Raw genomic sequence first — 17,873 nt, forward strand, 5'->3', positions numbered from 1 at the left:
ATGAAGTTTCTTTATTTTTGAAGGAAAAAATGAAGAAACCATTGGAACAAATTTTCTTCATTTTTTTCTTTAAAAAGAATATTCCAAACATATTTTATCTCTATTTTTTTATTAATTGCTAACAAAATCCTATACTTTTCAATTTTATAAATTTTCACCTATTTATTTACGTAACATAATTATTCAACCAAATTATAAATTTTATATAATTAAAAATTTTATTACATAAAGAAAATTACAATACATAATGTAAATAAAAACAAACCATGCTATTGTATTGTCAATACATAATGTAAATAAGAACAAACCATGCTATTGTATTGTCATTTCTGTCATAATAAATTGAGAAAAAAAAGATTCTTTGACTAACTTTGCACTTGTATTGTCAATTCAAGTTAGGAAACGTGAGAATCTTTAAAACACTTTACAATTATATTGTCAGATCATTTTTAAAAAATTTAAAAATATGACAATTTTTACTAACATCTATAAATAAGATCATGAGTTTTTATTTTCATTCACAACATTCCACAATCTATAATTTTCATATTCATCTATATCATTTCTCACTTTTATTTACAAAAATGCATTTACGTTCTTGTGGATATACTCAAGAAGAAGATAAATTTTTATGTCAAATTTATATGGAAATTTCTCAAAATCCTATCACGAGTGTTTATCAGTCATCCGATCATTTTTGGTCTCGTGTGGTAGAAGGCTACGAGAATGGAAAAGATGCATCTTGGAGTGAACGGTCAAAGAAATCCATCCAATGTCGAATTCAAGTTATTGAAAAAGCAACAAAAAAATTACATGCATGCATCAGATAATGTGAAAATCGACGTTCAAGTGGTGCCTCAAATGATGACACTGTGAGTATTTTTTGTGATAATTAATATATGATTTCTTAATTCATTTACATTAGTTTTAATAAATTATTTAATTATGTGTAGTTTAATCAAGCCAAAATAATGTTAAAGGAAGATCCAAAATACAAAGCAGGTTGGAAATTTGATCATGTGTGGAGCATTATTAAGAATTTTGAGAAGTTTAAAGATGGTGAAACTCCAGCTAGAAACGTACCAAATCCATGTGGTTTTGGGTATGCATCTTCGGAGTCGGAAAATCCAACCCCAGACTTTGGTACACAAGCATCTTCAGGTTTGCCTTCATTTTCTTTGAATTTAGATGATGAAGAAGACATTATTGGTGGGTCTGCATCTAAACGACTGATTGGAGTGAGAAAAGCTAAGCTGAAAATAAAAAGTGATGATAAAAAATCACTTGTTATCAACACTTTAGAAGAAGGAAATAGACAACTTGTGGAGCAACTAAAGAAGATCAGCTCCCAAAGACAGCACCATTTAGATATTCAAAGTAAGAATTATGTTTTGAAAATATTTAAAGAAGAAAACAAAATTTTGTTTCAAGACATAAATTTTATACAAGATGTGAATATTCGTACATATGTTCAAGCTGAATAAGCACGGATTAGTTGCTCTAAGGAGGGTTAGTTGTTCTGAACATGCTTCTAAGGATCTTTCTTCCAAAGATCCTATTTGCGAGTTTCAAATCACATGGATCGTTGTACATAGACAAAAGTTTGTCATTATCTTCTTTGGTCCACAATCACATTCACATGGATCGTCGCACGTAGACGTTTACCATAAAACAATGTTAACATTTGAAAAAAAGGAGAGAAATAGTCCAAATCCAAATAAAATTCTATGTGGTTGGGGTGAGCTTAATTAATGTGCCCCGAAAGACATTGCATGTGTTTTGTTTGAGTCCATCAAATTTTGCATTTCTTCACCTAACACGTTTATCTCTGCACTCACTTATTACGAGTTCCGTTTTTACATTTCTTTCTAATATATTCACGTATTTTTGTGTTTCTGTTTTGCATTTACAGTTAAACCTATTAGCTAGTATAAAGAGTCCATAAACCATTTTTAAATTCCAAAATTGTTTTCTCAATTCCCCAATGCATCATTTTTTTTTTGTTTCTAACTTTGCTTTCTTTTTAATTTTTTTGTCTATCTTATTCTTAACCAATCAATTTAGATTTCTTACTTTATATAATCAAATTTTCCTTAAATCCATTAAGAATAATACTCAAATAATCTGCTTCAATAAACTAATTCAGTTTTTTTTAATATTTTTTTGTTAAAAAAATATTAGTACATTACTTCGATTACAAGTTCTAATAAATGTACACGCAAATTGTTTGTAATGAAATTTCTCAGAAAAGATTCGGACATTTGAAGGTAGCAAGAAATGGAATTATTCGTTGATTCCCTCCAATCCTCTCTAATTTTTTAATTTAATTGTATTATTTTTATAAAAAAAAAAGCTCGGACGAAAATGGCTATCATTTGGTAACCGCCTCTTTCATATTTCCTCTTCTCTCTCAGAAAAGGAAATAAAAGAAAACAAAAACAAAAATTTCTGCTTTTTCAACGAACGCACTATAAAACCATAGCCACGTGATTCGTTCTACGCTTGACTCATCAGATCATTGATTGTAAAATTCATTTTTTTTAAAAGAAATTAGGGTTATTGTGTATTTGGGGGTAAGCTCTAAGCACCACCACATTGATTTTGACTGAATCAATCGGAGATATTCGCTTATTTGATTCTGCTCGAAAAGGGTTTTCTAAGACCGAGATTCACCTTTGATTCGTTGCTGTTTCGGTCCCAAATTTTCTCCACTTCTACAGGTATGGTCTCTCTCGAATTATAGCTTATAAAAAAGAAGTCTTTTAGGCTTCTTTGTTACCTCAGTTCATGATTGCTTTCAAATTCCAATTTATTGCGAATGTTTCTCTGTCGATGGGTCAGAGTTTAAAGATCATCTGATGTTTAATGTTTTTTTGTTCCCATTTCTGGATTGTGTTAACTTAAAGAGTCACAGGGTTGCCTATTTTGAACTTGGGGAAGGGCCAAGTAGTTGCTTATTCGGTTCATGTTCTTAGCTGAAAGTGTTTTTCTTTTAATGATATAATTGAGTTGCGACGTACTATAAGATAAAATGAAGGAACTTCAGGTGTTTTTGTGTTGATGATCTACTCTGGCATACAATAATTACGACGAAAATTGAGTTCTTTTTTTTTGCTTACGATTTTGAATTGCTTTTTGATGTTTGCTTAGTATGTTTCTATTTGATGGGTGGTTTACAAAGGCTCGTACTTGTTCTAGTATCACTGTATATCAGTGACGATTTTTTGGAATTTAGGGGATCCAAGGGTTCCTTAGTATCACATAACAGTTCAGCTTCTCCTCGAAGTGAAATTTGATGTCATTTATCATTTGTTGTATTATTTGGCACTTGTGCAATTCAGGATGTTATTGGGTTTCGGAGTTGGAAGTTTTATAACTTCTGGCTGATTTCTCCACATACGATGCATCAACATAGTTCATGGATACTGTTACATTAGTGGATCATACTGTGCTGAATATATAATTTGCCTTTCTGTTTTGCTTGTTTCATTAGGCACAAGGTTTTGTCATTAACCATTCTTGGCTCTGTCAAGAGTTGAACTGTCATCAAGAAATTCAAGTGCAAAGGGAAACTTATAGGAACCACATGCGATGGGCTCTGACAAGCATTCTGCTCGTTTATTAAATACCCTCAAAATGGAGAGGGTCAGAACGATTCTAACACATACTTACCCTTATCCGCATGAGCATTCACGTCATGCTATCATTGCTGTGTTTTTCGGTTGCCTATTCTTTATCTCGTCCGATAACATGCACACCCTCATAGAAAAGTTCTCTGTCAAGTGGTGGTCCATGTATGCATGCTTGCTCGGATTTTTCTACTTCTTTTCTTCGCCATTTATTGGGAAGACTATCAGACCAAATTATTCAAACTTCAGTCGGTGGTAAGCAACTGTTCACTGTACCTTCCAAAAATATTTATCAATATTATCTCTTAAAGGTTCTTAGCTCTTTGTTTATTTTTTGTCTGAGGGCAGGTACATTGCCTGGATTTTAGTTGCAGCTTTGTATCATCTTCCTAATTTTCAGTCAATGGGTTTGGATTTGAGGATGAATTTGTCCTTGTTTTTGACAATTTACATATCATCCATTGTCTTCCTTGTTGTTTTCCACATCATTTTTCTTGGCCTTTGGTATGTTGGTCTTGTTTCTCGCGTGGCTGGAAGACGCCCAGAGATCTTAACCATTCTTCAAAACTGTGCTGTAAGTTCACCATCGTCAGTCTTTCACATTAAAGCCTCTTATCTGCTTAAAATATTGTCTTCATGTCTCTCATCCGTGCAGGTTCTTAGCATGGCGTGCTGTATCTTTTACAGTCATTGTGGTAATCGAGCTATTCTGAGGCAAAAACCTCTTGGAAGACAGCATTCTAGCTGGTTTTCGTTCTGGAAAAGAGAACATAGGCACAATACCTGGCTTGCAAAATTCATTCGTATGAATGAGCTGAAAGACCAAGTGTGCTCGTCGTGGTTTGCTCCAGTTGGATCTGCAAGTGATTATCCACTGTTATCCAAATGGTTTATCTACGGAGAGGTATCTCTTCTTTAAACTGTTCTAGTGAGCTGTGAATATATTTAATTGTTCACCCTTTGATTGTTATCCTTTTCCTACCTTGTTAATTTCAGATTGCCTGCAATGGGTCGTGTCCTGATTCATCTAACGAAATTTCTCCCATATACTCGTTGTGGGCCACATTTATTGGTCTTTACATTGCTAATTATGTAGTGGAGAGATCAACAGGGTAAGTTGCATCTTTCATGAACAACTTTGGTTCTACACTCAATTGGAATGTTTAATCTAAAACTTTTGTTAATCTGTTTAGGTGGGCTCTGACACACCCTCTGTCAGTCGACAAATATGAGAAGCTGAAGAAGGAGCAAATGAAACCAAATTTTTTAGATATGGTTCCTTGGTATTCAGGGTACGTAATGCCAAACCAATTTTTCCCTTCTCTGCTTACAGTTGTTTTTATTGAGGCGAGTACACAATGAAAGCATGACACTTGATCAGCTGCTGACTTCTCTAATTATCTATTTCAGAACATCGGCTGATTTGTTTAAAACCGTATTTGACCTCCTCGTATCAGTGACGGTATTTGTTGGCCGCTTTGACATGCGGATGCTGCAGGTATACTTGTTTAGTTTAGATATGATGACATGATCAGGTCATTCCTCTTTCTGCGGCTAGACATTTATGATAGTTGCATTTTAATGTTTTTGCTTCTTTCCTTTTTGAAAAAATCTTTAGGCTGCGATGACCACATCTTGTGATGGAACCAAGAGGGAAGAACTTTTATATGATCACCTTGCTAATAAGGACAAATTTTGGTTTGATTTCATGGCGGATACTGGTGATGGTGGGAATTCATCATATGCTGTTGCGAAACTTCTTGCTCAGCCTAGTCTTGAAGTCTTGGTGGATGGTAAAGCTCGGCCTTTACCACGGGGTAATGTACTGCTTATCGGAGGAGATCTTGCGTAAGTGTTATCTGTAGTTTTATACATATTTTCTAGATTTTGGCAGTTCCAAATGTAACCGGGGATGTCTTTCAACGATATGTCCCAGCTACCCCAATCCATCAGCGTTTACATATGAGAAACGTCTCTTTTGTCCTTTTGAGTATGCGCTCCAGCCTCCCCATTGGTATAAAAATGACTCTATTGCTGTTGACAAGCCTGAATTACCCGAGGGAGTGAAAGATCTAAAGGACTATGATGGTCCTCAATGTTTTCTCATCCCTGGAAACCATGGTGAGTGTTAGGTCTCACCTTCATTTTTACCTTTGAAATACTTTGTTTCACATGCTTACTTTGGTTTCTTCTGCCATTTCCTCTGACGATAGAATTATTGTTTATTATTTCGTAGACTGGTTCGACGGACTCAATACTTTCATGAGGTATATATGCCATAAGAGTTGGTTAGGCGGCTGGTTTATGCCCCAGAAGAAAAGTTATTTTGCCCTGCAGTTACCTAAGGGATGGTGGGTGTTTGGTTTGGATCTTGCACTTCATGGTGATATTGATGTCGACCAGTTCAAATTCTTTTCTGAATTGGTGAAGGAGAAGGTAATTTGTTTATCATTTTTTCGCGGTTTAGAGATGACACTATGTAATAAGTTTTATCACGTACTCAGAGTTCTACCATTTGTTAACGACTTAGCGTAGAGTATATTACTCTGGAGTAAATTTGCGGTGTCTTTAATATCTGAAGTACTCCTAAAAAGTGGTTTAGGCTATGCTCTTGTTTTCTGCGTTTTTTCAAATTACTCAAGTTACATTTTAGTGCTCAAGTAAAATAATATTTTTCTCATTTAGGTTAAGGAAGATGATGCAGTGATCATTATCACGCATGAACCAAGCTGGCTTCTTGATTGGTACTGGAGTAGCGATACAGGGAAGAACGTGAGGCATCTCATTTGTGACGTTTTGAAATACAGATGTAAACTTAGAATGGCAGGGGACTTGCATCATTATATGCGACATTCATGTACTCAATCAGATGGACCTGCCCATGTCCAACATCTTCTTGTTAATGGATGTGGAGGAGCTTTTCTGCATCCCACCCATGTGTTCAGCAAATTTTCGAAATTCTATGGAGCTTCCTATGGAAGCAAAGTTGCCTACCCTTCTTTTGATGATTCAAGCAAGGTAAACATTTCTTTCTCCAGTCTCTTATCGCTAACTTGCCTTCCTTTCTTTGCATTCCGATGTTATATGGTGTTTTCTGTTGTCTGCAGATTGCTTTAGGAAATATTCTGAAGTTCCGGAAAAAGAACTGGCAGTTTGATTTCATTGGTGGCATTATATACTTTATCTTGGTCTTTTCATTGTTCCCGCAGGTGCGTTTTAAGCTAGCTTGTCCTATTTAAACAGTTTACAACATCCATTTTATAGATAGGGAAGCTTAGCTGGTGTTTATATTATGTAGCTGGTTTTTTTATCCGAGGTTTGCATATACGGAACTATCTTATAGGCTTACTGCTCACAAGAAAATCTGTATCTCATTCCTGCTTGTTCCTCATTGGTTTCAGTGTAAGCTAGCCCACATCTTACGAGGTGATTCGTTTTCTGGTCACCTGGAGAGTTTCTTAGGAACAGTTTGGAACGCCTTTGTGTATGTGATGGAACAATCTTATGTGTCTTTTACGGGTGTCCTGATGTTGCTGATCACTGCAATCATATTTGTCCCCTCAAAAATATCTCGGAAGAAAAGGGTGTTAATAGGAGTTCTTCATGTTGCTGCTCACCTGATGGCAGCTCTGATTCTCATGTTGATGTTGGAACTGGGCATAGAAATCTGTATTCAGCATAATCTCTTAGCAAATTCTGGTCAGTGTCCATTCCATATATAGTTGTTTGGATTTCATGCCAAAGGTGCAACCTTTAATTGCACACTGAGCATGTATCATGACTCATCATTGACGCCAACGGATAATACGTGACTCAGTGAAAGTTTCTGTGTTTTAGCCTTGATTTGATTTTGTGACTTACTGAATCTTGACACTTTTGTTCGCACAGGGTATCATTCATTGTATCAGTGGTACAAATCAGTGGAAAGCGAGCATTTCCCCGACCCTACTGGCCTTCGAGCCCGTATCGAGCAATGGACGTTTGGTCTTTATCCCGCGTGCATCAAGTATCTTATGTCAGCATTTGATGTTCCCGAGGTAATTACTGTCACTGTGTTTTGTGTCTTTTTCGATAAATCGAAGTTGCAAACCAAACCTGAGTGTGCTTTAACATCAGGTGATGGCGGTTACCCGGACCAACATTTGCAAAGAAGGCATGGAATCGCTCTCCAGAAGCGGAGCTGTTATATATTATGCTTCTGTCTTCCTTTACTTCTGGGTCTTCTCAACTCCTGTGGTGTCCATGGTATTTGGAAGCTACTTGTATATCTGCATCAACTGGCTCCACATTCACTTTGATGAAGCTTTTTCTTCACTCCGCATTGCCAATTACAAATCTTTCACCCGTTTCCACATCAAAGAGAATAAAGACATCGAAGTATTCACTCTCGCGGTTGATAAGGTAAAAAAAAGAAGAAGAGAAAACTCTAGTCACAACACAAAACTGATAATGCTGATGCTACAAAAGATATGGCCCTGTCACTGGTTTTGTTGATTTCTTAGTTGTTAAATGCATGTTTAAGAAAACTTTAACGAGAGGTGTGTATGTGATATGAGTTTAGGTGCCAAAAGACTGGAATCTGGACAAAGATTGGGATTCAGAGCCGAAGCAGAGTGGGGTGATGAGCTATAAGAGAAAGTTTCCAAGTAAATGGAGTGCATCAACAGCGCAACAAGACCCTGTTACTACCGTAAAAGTAGTGGACTATTTCGTTATTCATAGATCACAGAAACAAAACGGAGAATGTTAGATATGAATCAGTTCTTCACTGATCCTTTATTGTTTCCCTCATTTGTATAAATTTAGGATGTAACGTATGTAGCCTCTCTGCTTCTTGTTTGAGATGAAGGAAGATTGAAGAAAAATACATGCCTTTTGATAGGTTCTAAATTCCAGTATTCTGTACAGTTGTATTAATCATAGTATACTATAATCAGATGAATATATAGAAAAAGAAATGATTTTATTGTTTTCGGTTTTTAAGTTACATGGCAAAACATTCTCTAATAAGCTACAAAGTAACTTTGGCCTTCTTTCTCTCACATTCACTCAATCATACAACAGTTTCATGCCCTTAATCAAGCCTTATATTAATCTTAAGAGCCTTCCTAATATTACAAATCAAGGGAACAAAAAATAGAGAGGATGGCTCAATTAAAGATTATAAAGATGGTACAGTAAAGATCTCAGCTGGGTTTGGGCATTTTATGAAGAAGGTGCGTATTCTTGGATGGCTGTTGCTAACTTATCTCTTGCCTCTGCCGTCTTTGTCCTTATCAGAAAGGTTCTAGGAGTTACATTCTCGTTGGAATCCTCCTGTTGCATGTAGATTAAATCAGAGAGACTACAAACCACCATGAAAAAAGAAAAAGCTTCATATGTTTTTACTTACCGAAGAGTGGAATATTGCAACAAGTGCGTTCTTCTGTGCGCTCGTCTTAATTCCAGCGTACAGTAGAGCATTCAGAAGCAGTTTCCCGACCTGGCAAGAAATATGGTTTATAATGTTGGGAATCTGTTGACCAAGTTGGATGTGAAGTGAGTGTGTAATGAAATCATACATCGTTTCGGACAAGAATTGTGGGTTTTGATTCTTTTGTTCCCTTGTCGACACCTTCTTTGCATTTTATGGAAAGATTCCCAGTTCCTTTATCTTTCCATGTACCTTTATCTGATGGATCATTTGACTGCATAATAACATTGATACAAAGGTTACAACAAGTTACTACGGTCATCAGCAAGAACAGAATATCAACGTAACTAAGGTAGAGAGAGAAGACACTCTTTTACTATCACTATGATACCTAAGATGACTTTGAGGATGAAGATTGATTAAAAAAAACATTTTCATCTCTAACAATTCTAATGGTTTCATACGTGATGCTCTATATCCTTGTCGTGGTTATTCATATTAGATCACTAAAGTTATATTTATGAACAAGAGAAAAAGTATTTGGAGGATATAGCGAGTGCTGATACTTCAGAAAAACGGGAGGAATATTGCAGATCCGGAAGAAAGGTGACATCAAAGTTTACAGATAACATATACCTTGACATAAAGCTTGCATTTGACTTCATGAACCACAGTAACACCCTTCTCTTCGGTCTTTTTGACGGATGGACTGCTTGGTTGAGGTTGTTCATCTTCTGCAGAGTCAAAAGAATCCGATTTAGAACTTTGCACAAAATGGCTTAAATAATTGGCAGTGGTAATTCCTAACAAAACTTTCAAAGTAGAAGGGCAACAAAACAGGAAGAAACCAGACTACTGATCAACTCACCTCCGTCTGCATCATCTGGGGAATCCCGCTTTGCCGGTATGGACACTGGAGTTACTATTATCAGCAAACAAGGAGAGTAGAGGTTAGGTCTCAAATATACTTTTGTCTAAAAATGCAAAGCTGATCATTGACAACTCCAATAATTGCATTCTGCTAATGGTAAAGTAGATACCTCCAGATGAAAAAGGGTTCTGATTATTAGAAAGTGAGAAAGAAGTTTGGCTATTAGAGATTCCTCCTGCTTGACTGCTGGAAAATAGGCTGGGTTGGCTGCTTTTGGTCAAACCAAACTGGCCACTGCTAAAAGATCCAGTTTGGCTATTGGATGTTAAACCAAATGGACTGCTGGATAATACTCCAGGCTGGCTTGAAAACGAACCAGACTGACTACTGGAAAAATTGGAAGATTGATTGTTTGAGAAGAGCCCAGGTTGATTGTTTGAGCCAAACAGGCTGTTATTTGAAACTGGTTTAACGTCGCTATTCTTGACTTCAGCCACTAACTTCTTCTCTGCTCCACGAGATTCAGGGGATACATTCTCTCCCTTTCCCTTATTTTCTTTTAACCAGTTGACCACATCCCTAAACTTTTCCTGCACGTGAACCGACATGAAGTAGAAAGCTGATGAGCTAGTGAACTAAAGAAAGTGTTTATCACAAAAGAAGCAAGAGATTCTAGGAGCTAGCTACTTTATCTTTTCAATATAGATGGACATCCATACTGAAGACATAACAGAAAATTAGCATTTTTGATGAGTCGATCAATGGACAAAACCATCCTAACCGAAGATAATTTTTCATTTTGAGAATTTACCATAATGTTTGAAGCATGGTTAATGTAGTTATTCATCCCATCTTCCCAGAGTTCATCAGGATGATTCTTCAGCTGTATTTGCACCCAACTGTTTTTTACATTGAAGCATAAGCAATCTCTTTATTGAATCATAAACTATACAGAAGGCTTAGCAAGTACAGAAAACAACTATTCACCTTACAAATTGGTTATTAAGAGCTCTCACATGCTTCCTTGCTAACTCAGCCCTCTGTTTATCCAATGATACCGACGTTAATGGACTCTGCTGCATCGGTGCCACATTGAGGGTACCAAATAAGTTTCCTTCCACTGGTTTTGCATTCTTGAACTGCAAATTCCCTTTCAAAATTAACTCCAAGCAAAGCAACACAAAAGCAGCTCCAGTAGATTTGACAACGAATATGAGGCCACAAATTCAATTCATGAAAACTTAAACACTCAACATTTAAAAATACTAAAGCTACTGCTTGAACAAAATACAATGCCCATCAAAAAAATCCCGACTTTTTTCAAAATCCAATGATACTATAGCTAGAACGTCACTAATTATCAATTACCCACCAAAGAAATATCAAAAGTGCCAATTTTTTTTAGATACCCACGAAACAGAGAATCCACTCAATTCGTAATCCTCGACGAGATTCAATCGACAAAACCGTGATCTAAACCAAGTACGTTAAAAATCACGCACACAATAGAAACACGCAAAAAAAAACTCACGGAAGATTCATTATCTTCGGAAACGGCGGCGCGTTTTAATCCCCTCATGATTCAGTCGCGGCTTTTACTCGGCGGAAGGGGAATCGGAAAACAAAAAATGAAGAAGAGGCAGCTGCTCAAAGGGGGAAATTTGATTTAGGGTTTATTGTGGCTTTCTTCAAAAAAAAAACATTAAAAAATAATAATGAAAACTTTAAAAAGAGTAGAAGAAAAAGATGCTCTTTTTAAGATGCCCTTTTTTTCCATGAAATTGTATGCTTCTTTAAAATAAAAATAAAATCTACTCTAATAAAAAAAAGTAGCAGTTTGAAGCTCTTAGAGGTGTCCACATCAGCTTTTGGAGAAATCTTCACGGCCTGTCACGTAACACCTTTTTTTCCACATCATCATCGGATTGTTAAAAGAGCCAACAAGCCCAAATATACCTCAAATTTTCTAATTTTCCAAAAGACCCAAAATTTCTCACGAAAGCCCAGTACCCTAAGAATTTCCGGTCTCTAAAATTTGACGAAACACAAAGACGCCTCATCTTCCTCACGATTCCTTGCCGTTTCCCCCATCATCTTCTTCTTTCTCTCTCGATTCACCTTTCAAATTTTCGAATTAAACTGCCAACCCATTCCGTCTTCATCTTAATGGAGACTATCAATTCAGGCATCAATCCTCCATTTCCGAGAAATAGCCATACCTGCTCATTGTGGAAGAAGAATTTGTTGTTATAGGTGGTGAAGATGGACATGACTATAATATGTCCGATGTTCATATCCTTGATACAGGTGAACAGCATTGCTAAAAGTCATGTATTTTAAACCTAACGAGTGTACAATTTCTATATGAAGGTTAATGTAAGTATTTTTGCACTCATGATATTTTCATTTTAACTTTCAAATACACTATAACATATGGAAGGAGCTCTATACTTCAGTGCAGATGTTAACACCTCGAGCTGGTCGTGTTACTGTTTCATATAACCTTAGCATGTTTCTGATTTCTTTTCAGCTATGTGAGGTTCAGCTTGACCATCAAGAGATACTCCTACGGTATTATTCTGGCATTTTGCAGAGAGCAACAAATGTATTTATGAACTTAATTCGCATAGCAAATTACCATTTTTACTCATTTTGAATTGCTTGGTTCAGTGTGTATACGATATACCTCACTTGGTTCGATCCTCTGCTTTGGATCTGTAGTAGTGGCATTGGTGTTTACCTCACGTTGAGTTCGCTTATAACCGAGCTGTTCATTCTACCACTTTATTTTCACCATTTCAGTTAGTTTATGGTTTTAATCCTCTTACACCTTTGGATCTAACCCCTTTACCAATGAATGAGCGTGAAAACATGGATGGGAAAAAGAAAGTCGATCTGGTGAAGAAGATGCACGAAAAAGCAAGGCAAAACATCGAAAGAAAAACAGAGCAATTCCAGAAGTACGCCAACAAAGGAAAGACCAAAAAGATGTTCGAGCCCAGAGACTAAGTGTGGATCTACCTAAGGAAAGAGAGGTTTCCGGAAGAAAGGAAGTCTAACTTGAAGCCGAGAGTGGACGGACCATTCACTATCCTAGAGCGGATCAACGACAATTCTTACAAGATCGATCTCCGAGGTAAGTACTCAGTCAGTTCAAGTTTCAACATTGGTGATATCATTCCATTTCACGCAGATGAAGCTGACTTGAGGACAAGTCCTTTTCGAGAGGGGGGGGGATGATAGAATCATGGAACCGGAGGGAACAAGGGACGAGGTGCGAACCGCGGTTCAGACCGGAACGTAGGACCAAATGGCCGACCTAAGCGAAGTCGAGGTTCAAGACGGGGCACAAGAACAAGGAGCCGACCTGAACGACGTCCTGACCATACCAACTGGACCGATGACCAGGTCGCGTACCAAGAAGCTTACGGGAGCAATCCAACAAGTTCTCACCGAGCTAAGAAGCCAAGGCCGAGCTGACGACCTAACACCCGTTCACAAAGTCATGACCGTTTTGGTGGTGAGTCATTGATCGATTTTCGGTATATCAAGTAGTTTCACCCTGCTTGACGCAGCCTTCGATTCCAAAGTGAGAGAGAGAGTTGTAGTCGTATTTGGGGCTTAGGGAATTTCGGGACTTATCTCACACCCTAACATCTGGTATCGCAATTCTTTAATCAACTTTGTCCATCCCCTCGTTTCCAACCTCTTCTTTGGATTTGGGCCTAAGGATTTTCGAGCTCTCGCTCACGCCTTAGCATCTCTTTCACCGAACCGATCTGGATCCAAGGTCTAACAACCTCCACTGAGCCAAGTGTGTGACAATTCTAAGACGGTCTTCTATCATTTATAAACAAACTATGCAGCTGCAGTGACTGAAAATAGCAAAGCAGATTACCCGATTAAAAAAATTACAATCTCTATACAAATAGGAATGTTGACACAAAACTTTCAAATATGTTTCAATAATAACTAATTTAAAAACTATATTTTAATTATTATGAGAATTTTTTTTCATAAACTAAAATAGTAAAGTAAAAAAAATAAAAATATATAACTCTTTTAATATTGTACTTTAATAAATTTAAAATATTTTAATTAAAGTATAAAATTAATAAACACGTATCCGCGCGTAGGCGGATGAAAGACCTAATCCCTAGTAAAAGTACAATAGTGGAAAATCTAATCTTAATACCATCGGGAATAAGCCAAAAAAATATTCGGGATGATTTCAAATCATGCCATATTTGCTAAATTATAGAGTCAACATTGACGTTGACTTCTCTGACCAGAAGCACTTTAGTAGACGTGCAACATGTTTAGTTATTGAAGGTGATTTTCTCTGCTTATCAAATCAAAATCATCAAATCAAAATCATAACATTCTGACTACTGTTTTGTTGGAATCAATGAGAACAGTGTCGCATGTGTGTGTGTGGTATCACTCGACTCACTTCCACAAAACATAGTAACATACATATACTTCTCTTCATCAAAGCTCTTGTAATATCACTGAGTAGCAAATTGGGCTTATAATCACTACGTAGTAAATTGGGCTTATTATCACTAAATAGTAAATGGGCATATGATCATGAAACACTTACAATATGTTCTAGTTGTTTTTTTGAATGGATGATGAGCTAGGAGTTAGGACTCTGAACTTTTGATTTGTTTTCTTGAATGAATAGTCCTCACTATGATTCAAAGAGTATATGTACTGCTCATACTCTTTAACGTACAAAATTAGACCATCCACAACCCTGATACTCATTTTGGAGTTCATCAGAATTTTTTAATAATATTTTTGGTGATAAAACTAAAGCAGAAAAATTGCTTCCCATAATAAAAAATTAACTCTCTCCAACAGCCAATACGCGTGCCACGTACTGTTGAATCTCGACGATACAGGTTCGTCCGGCTCATCTCTTTGAGATTGTATCAACGAGTATGTGGGCCAAAATGATTAAAACAAATCAAAAACATTACGTTGAGCTCCGCTGATGAACTCGGTTGATACTGCGTTGTGGATGGTCTTAATGATTCTTGAAGTTGATTTCGAATTTAAAAAACAAACTAACCCAGAGTTCATATAAGAAGAAAACAATACATCATGATTAATGACTATGGACTCTAACTCTAATCTAGACTCTAAAAATTGGGGAATGAACATGGCCTACATAATTTTAATACGAATCATTCCCCTTTTATGTCAAACTACATAAAGTTTTATTCGAGATAACATATATCTAATACATCGTGAAATCTAACCTTTATAACACAATGTCAAAATCTTAACTCCCAACCAAAACAAAAAAACTATAAATATCATTAAGAAGCTAAGTCGAAGATAAATTCATCCACCAAGGAAGTGAAGAAACCATTAGCCAAATCTTCAACCACATTTTCTCTCCCATCTCCATTAATGCAACCCCATTTCATTTCTTTCACATAAACCTCTCTCTTCTCTCTCACTTCCCAGCTCATAAAGATCTCGTCTTGTCTATCCATCACCCAATCTTCTACTTTCTTCACCATTAATGCTTCCTCTTTTGATCCAACATTTTCTTCTTGAAGATAATCTAACAATAGATTATCAGCTACTTTAGAAGCCAGTATGTTGTTTGTTTCGCCGATTCTTGACTTCACAAGAGCAAACAAGCGGTTTGCTCGGTTTTCTGATTCATCCTCTTCGGTTTCTAACGTGTGATATGAGTACTCTTCTTGTCTCTCTTCATCATAATTCTCTATGCGTTTCTCCAAGTCTAGTGGCTCAATCCGTACCAAACCATTTAATCTCCTACTTTTTCTTGCAATTTTCTCATATGTATCTGCAAAAGAGATGGCTTATAATTCACGTTGTTTGGATATACAAAATTACATTTTTCTTGTAACGTATATCAACTTATTAAATGTTGATGGATGTAGTCTATTAATGTTTTAAAAAATTACCATTTTGGTGTGAAATAGGAATGATTTCATTGTCTTCTTCATCGTCATCATCTTCATCGTCTTCAAAAGGGCACTCCAAGATTGATACTGGACTAAGTTGTTCCTTTTCTTCGTTCACACATTCCTAACAAATGGCAATCATAATCAATTCCGGATTCACATCTAATCACACAACAGTACAAAAGAATAACTAAACTAAAACTAGTCTCAACAAAAACAAAAATAATGATATGAGTATAAATCATAGTGACATTGATAGTTGACAAAAGTCAATCCACCCCACGACAACATCATATCTCTACCTATCTGTCTCTGCCCCATTCAATTATTATTCTAAAAGTATATTATATATTCAAATCCAAGTATAAGTCTTCAAATATTTCGTTAGTTAGTTTATGCAATTAAATTCTTGAATTTTATAGTATTACTAGCTAGTACCAGTATTGTAAATGTGTGAAGATATGCGTATCTAACTAAAGAAATATAAATTTTTCATGAAATGTGTAAATAATTGTGTACGTGAAGTACCATGAAACATAAAAAAATACTCTCGCGGGATCATGTGCCGTATAATCCGCATTAGAAGCTACGTGGAAGAAAGAAATCTCAGCCCTCGATTCCATCGCTAAATCTAAATCTTACACCACACGTGACTCGCACGCGTTCCCCGACAAGTTTCAACCTCTTTTCTCTAATTTTTTTTAATTTAATTAAACCAAAATCAAATTCAAATGCATTCACACTGTACAGTTGTACACTGAAGAAAGAAGAAAGAAAACGATCTTTTAACTAACTAACCTTTCTGTTACACAGGCTGTTGCGGTTGACAGATGATCCGTCACAGTCATGTGCGTTTAATCTCTCTCCGCTCTCAATCCCGTCTTCCACGGCGTCGTTTTCGTTCGACGACACTTGTTCAGATTCACCGCTCGACGTCGATGAGAACGATGAAGAAGAAGACTGTACTATCTCCGACGACGACGACGACGAGTTCGTGAAAAACTCGCTACCGGAACTCGACGAGTCACCGGAGATAAATTCAACCGTCGTGATCGGAGCAGCTGGAGAGATTGAGAATGTTGCTTTGTCAACGGTTGAGATTTGAGAAATCAGATCGGACGAACAATCTTCGTCCGGGAAAAACGCGGCGGATCTCCACCATTGGATCTCTCCGTCTCCTTCAACGACAGTTACTTCACGGCGAGATTGACTCGCCGGTTTTCTCCAGAAGCTTTTGCTTAAAAGCCGTTTAGAGAAGCTTCTAGAGAAAACGCCTTGTTTCTGATCATCTCCTCCTTTCCGTGAGATGACGGTGGAAGGAAACGGTAACAATTTAACGGCGTTAAGAAACGCCGTGGAAGCTTTGTGAACGGCGTGACTAATAGCCGTTCCGCAGGTTGTACGTGTTCTTCTGGTGAGACGTGGTTTGTGATGATGGATCAATCCTGACCGTTTGATCTCAGCGTCAAGGAGTCGACGAACGGTGGATGATGATGAAGAAGAAGAAGGATGAGTTTGACGACGTGGGAATGATTTGAAGCCGTTGGATGAACAAGAGCTGAGATCATCAAGTAAGTAATCTCTTAACATCAACGGCTTTAAACGTCTTTTGCTTGTTGAAAGACGTTGATCAGATGAACAGGTGATCGACGCCATTTTGAGATTTTGTTTTTTTTTTCTTCTTTTTATTCAAGTGATGAGTTTGACAAACAGTTAAGAAGATATATAGTGAAGAAGAAGAAAGAAGCTTCTATGTGAGGTGTGTGATCATAAAACCGAGGTTTTTAATTTTTTTTTTATTAATTTGAATTTGAAGTTACGTTGGTTGAATTATTTATTGGTGTAGATTTGAAATCAGAATCTACTAAATAAGTAGATTATTATAATTAATAAGGTAGATTTAGAAGTTAAAGAGAGAGGGAGAGAGACCAGAAGTTGACCTTGTAATAAAACAGGAGACGAGATTCTTGCGGCTAAAATACAGTTTTTGCCTCTCACGTGTGCACGTCCAT

The 17,873-nt window shown here is 36.7% G+C and overlaps 3 protein-coding genes across 4 annotated transcripts; 1 reads left to right on the forward strand and 2 right to left on the reverse strand.

Annotated features, from left to right (window-relative positions):
• The first annotated feature begins 2,374 nt into the window (after positions 1-2,374).
• Positions 2,375-8,597, forward strand: LOC18014260. 2 transcript variants are annotated; one of them, XM_006396789.2, is made up of 16 exons: positions 2,375-2,720; positions 3,494-3,884; positions 3,978-4,203; positions 4,285-4,533; positions 4,626-4,741; positions 4,823-4,921; positions 5,040-5,127; positions 5,248-5,477; positions 5,566-5,750; positions 5,866-6,065; positions 6,315-6,647; positions 6,737-6,838; positions 7,031-7,328; positions 7,518-7,666; positions 7,746-8,030; positions 8,191-8,379. In XM_006396789.2, exons 2-16 carry the CDS (start codon positions 3,592-3,594, stop codon positions 8,377-8,379), a joined length of 3,042 nt encoding a protein of 1,013 aa, XP_006396852.1. In that variant the 5' UTR covers positions 2,375-2,720; positions 3,494-3,591. The 2 variants fall into 2 exon arrangements, with proteins under 2 accessions (XP_006396852.1, XP_024009829.1); XM_024154061.1 differs by lacking the exon at positions 2,375-2,720 and having other exon boundaries at positions 3,592-3,884; positions 8,191-8,597.
• On the reverse strand, positions 8,592-11,639 carry LOC18014403. The gene is made up of 9 exons (XM_006396788.2): positions 11,445-11,639; positions 10,901-11,052; positions 10,725-10,812; positions 10,083-10,503; positions 9,911-9,964; positions 9,679-9,776; positions 9,191-9,316; positions 9,022-9,111; positions 8,592-8,945 (listed from the first exon to the last, which is right to left on the reverse strand). Exons 1-9 carry the CDS (start codon positions 11,490-11,492, stop codon positions 8,835-8,837), a joined length of 1,188 nt encoding a protein of 395 aa, XP_006396851.1. The 5' UTR covers positions 11,493-11,639; the 3' UTR covers positions 8,592-8,834.
• A 3,451-nt stretch (positions 11,640-15,090) lies between these two features.
• On the reverse strand, positions 15,091-17,530 carry LOC18014261. Its single transcript, XM_006396790.2, has 3 exons — positions 16,660-17,530; positions 15,862-15,985; positions 15,091-15,740 (listed from the first exon to the last, which is right to left on the reverse strand). Exons 1-3 carry the CDS (start codon positions 17,515-17,517, stop codon positions 15,241-15,243), a joined length of 1,482 nt encoding a protein of 493 aa, XP_006396853.1. The 5' UTR covers positions 17,518-17,530; the 3' UTR covers positions 15,091-15,240.
• Positions 17,531-17,873: the final 343 nt, after the last annotated feature.

The sequence above is a fragment of the Eutrema salsugineum genome, unplaced genomic scaffold (genome assembly GCF_000478725.1).
Source record: "Eutrema salsugineum unplaced genomic scaffold, Eutsalg1_0 scaffold_3, whole genome shotgun sequence".
Classification (NCBI taxonomy): Eukaryota; Viridiplantae; Streptophyta; class Magnoliopsida; order Brassicales; family Brassicaceae; genus Eutrema; species Eutrema salsugineum.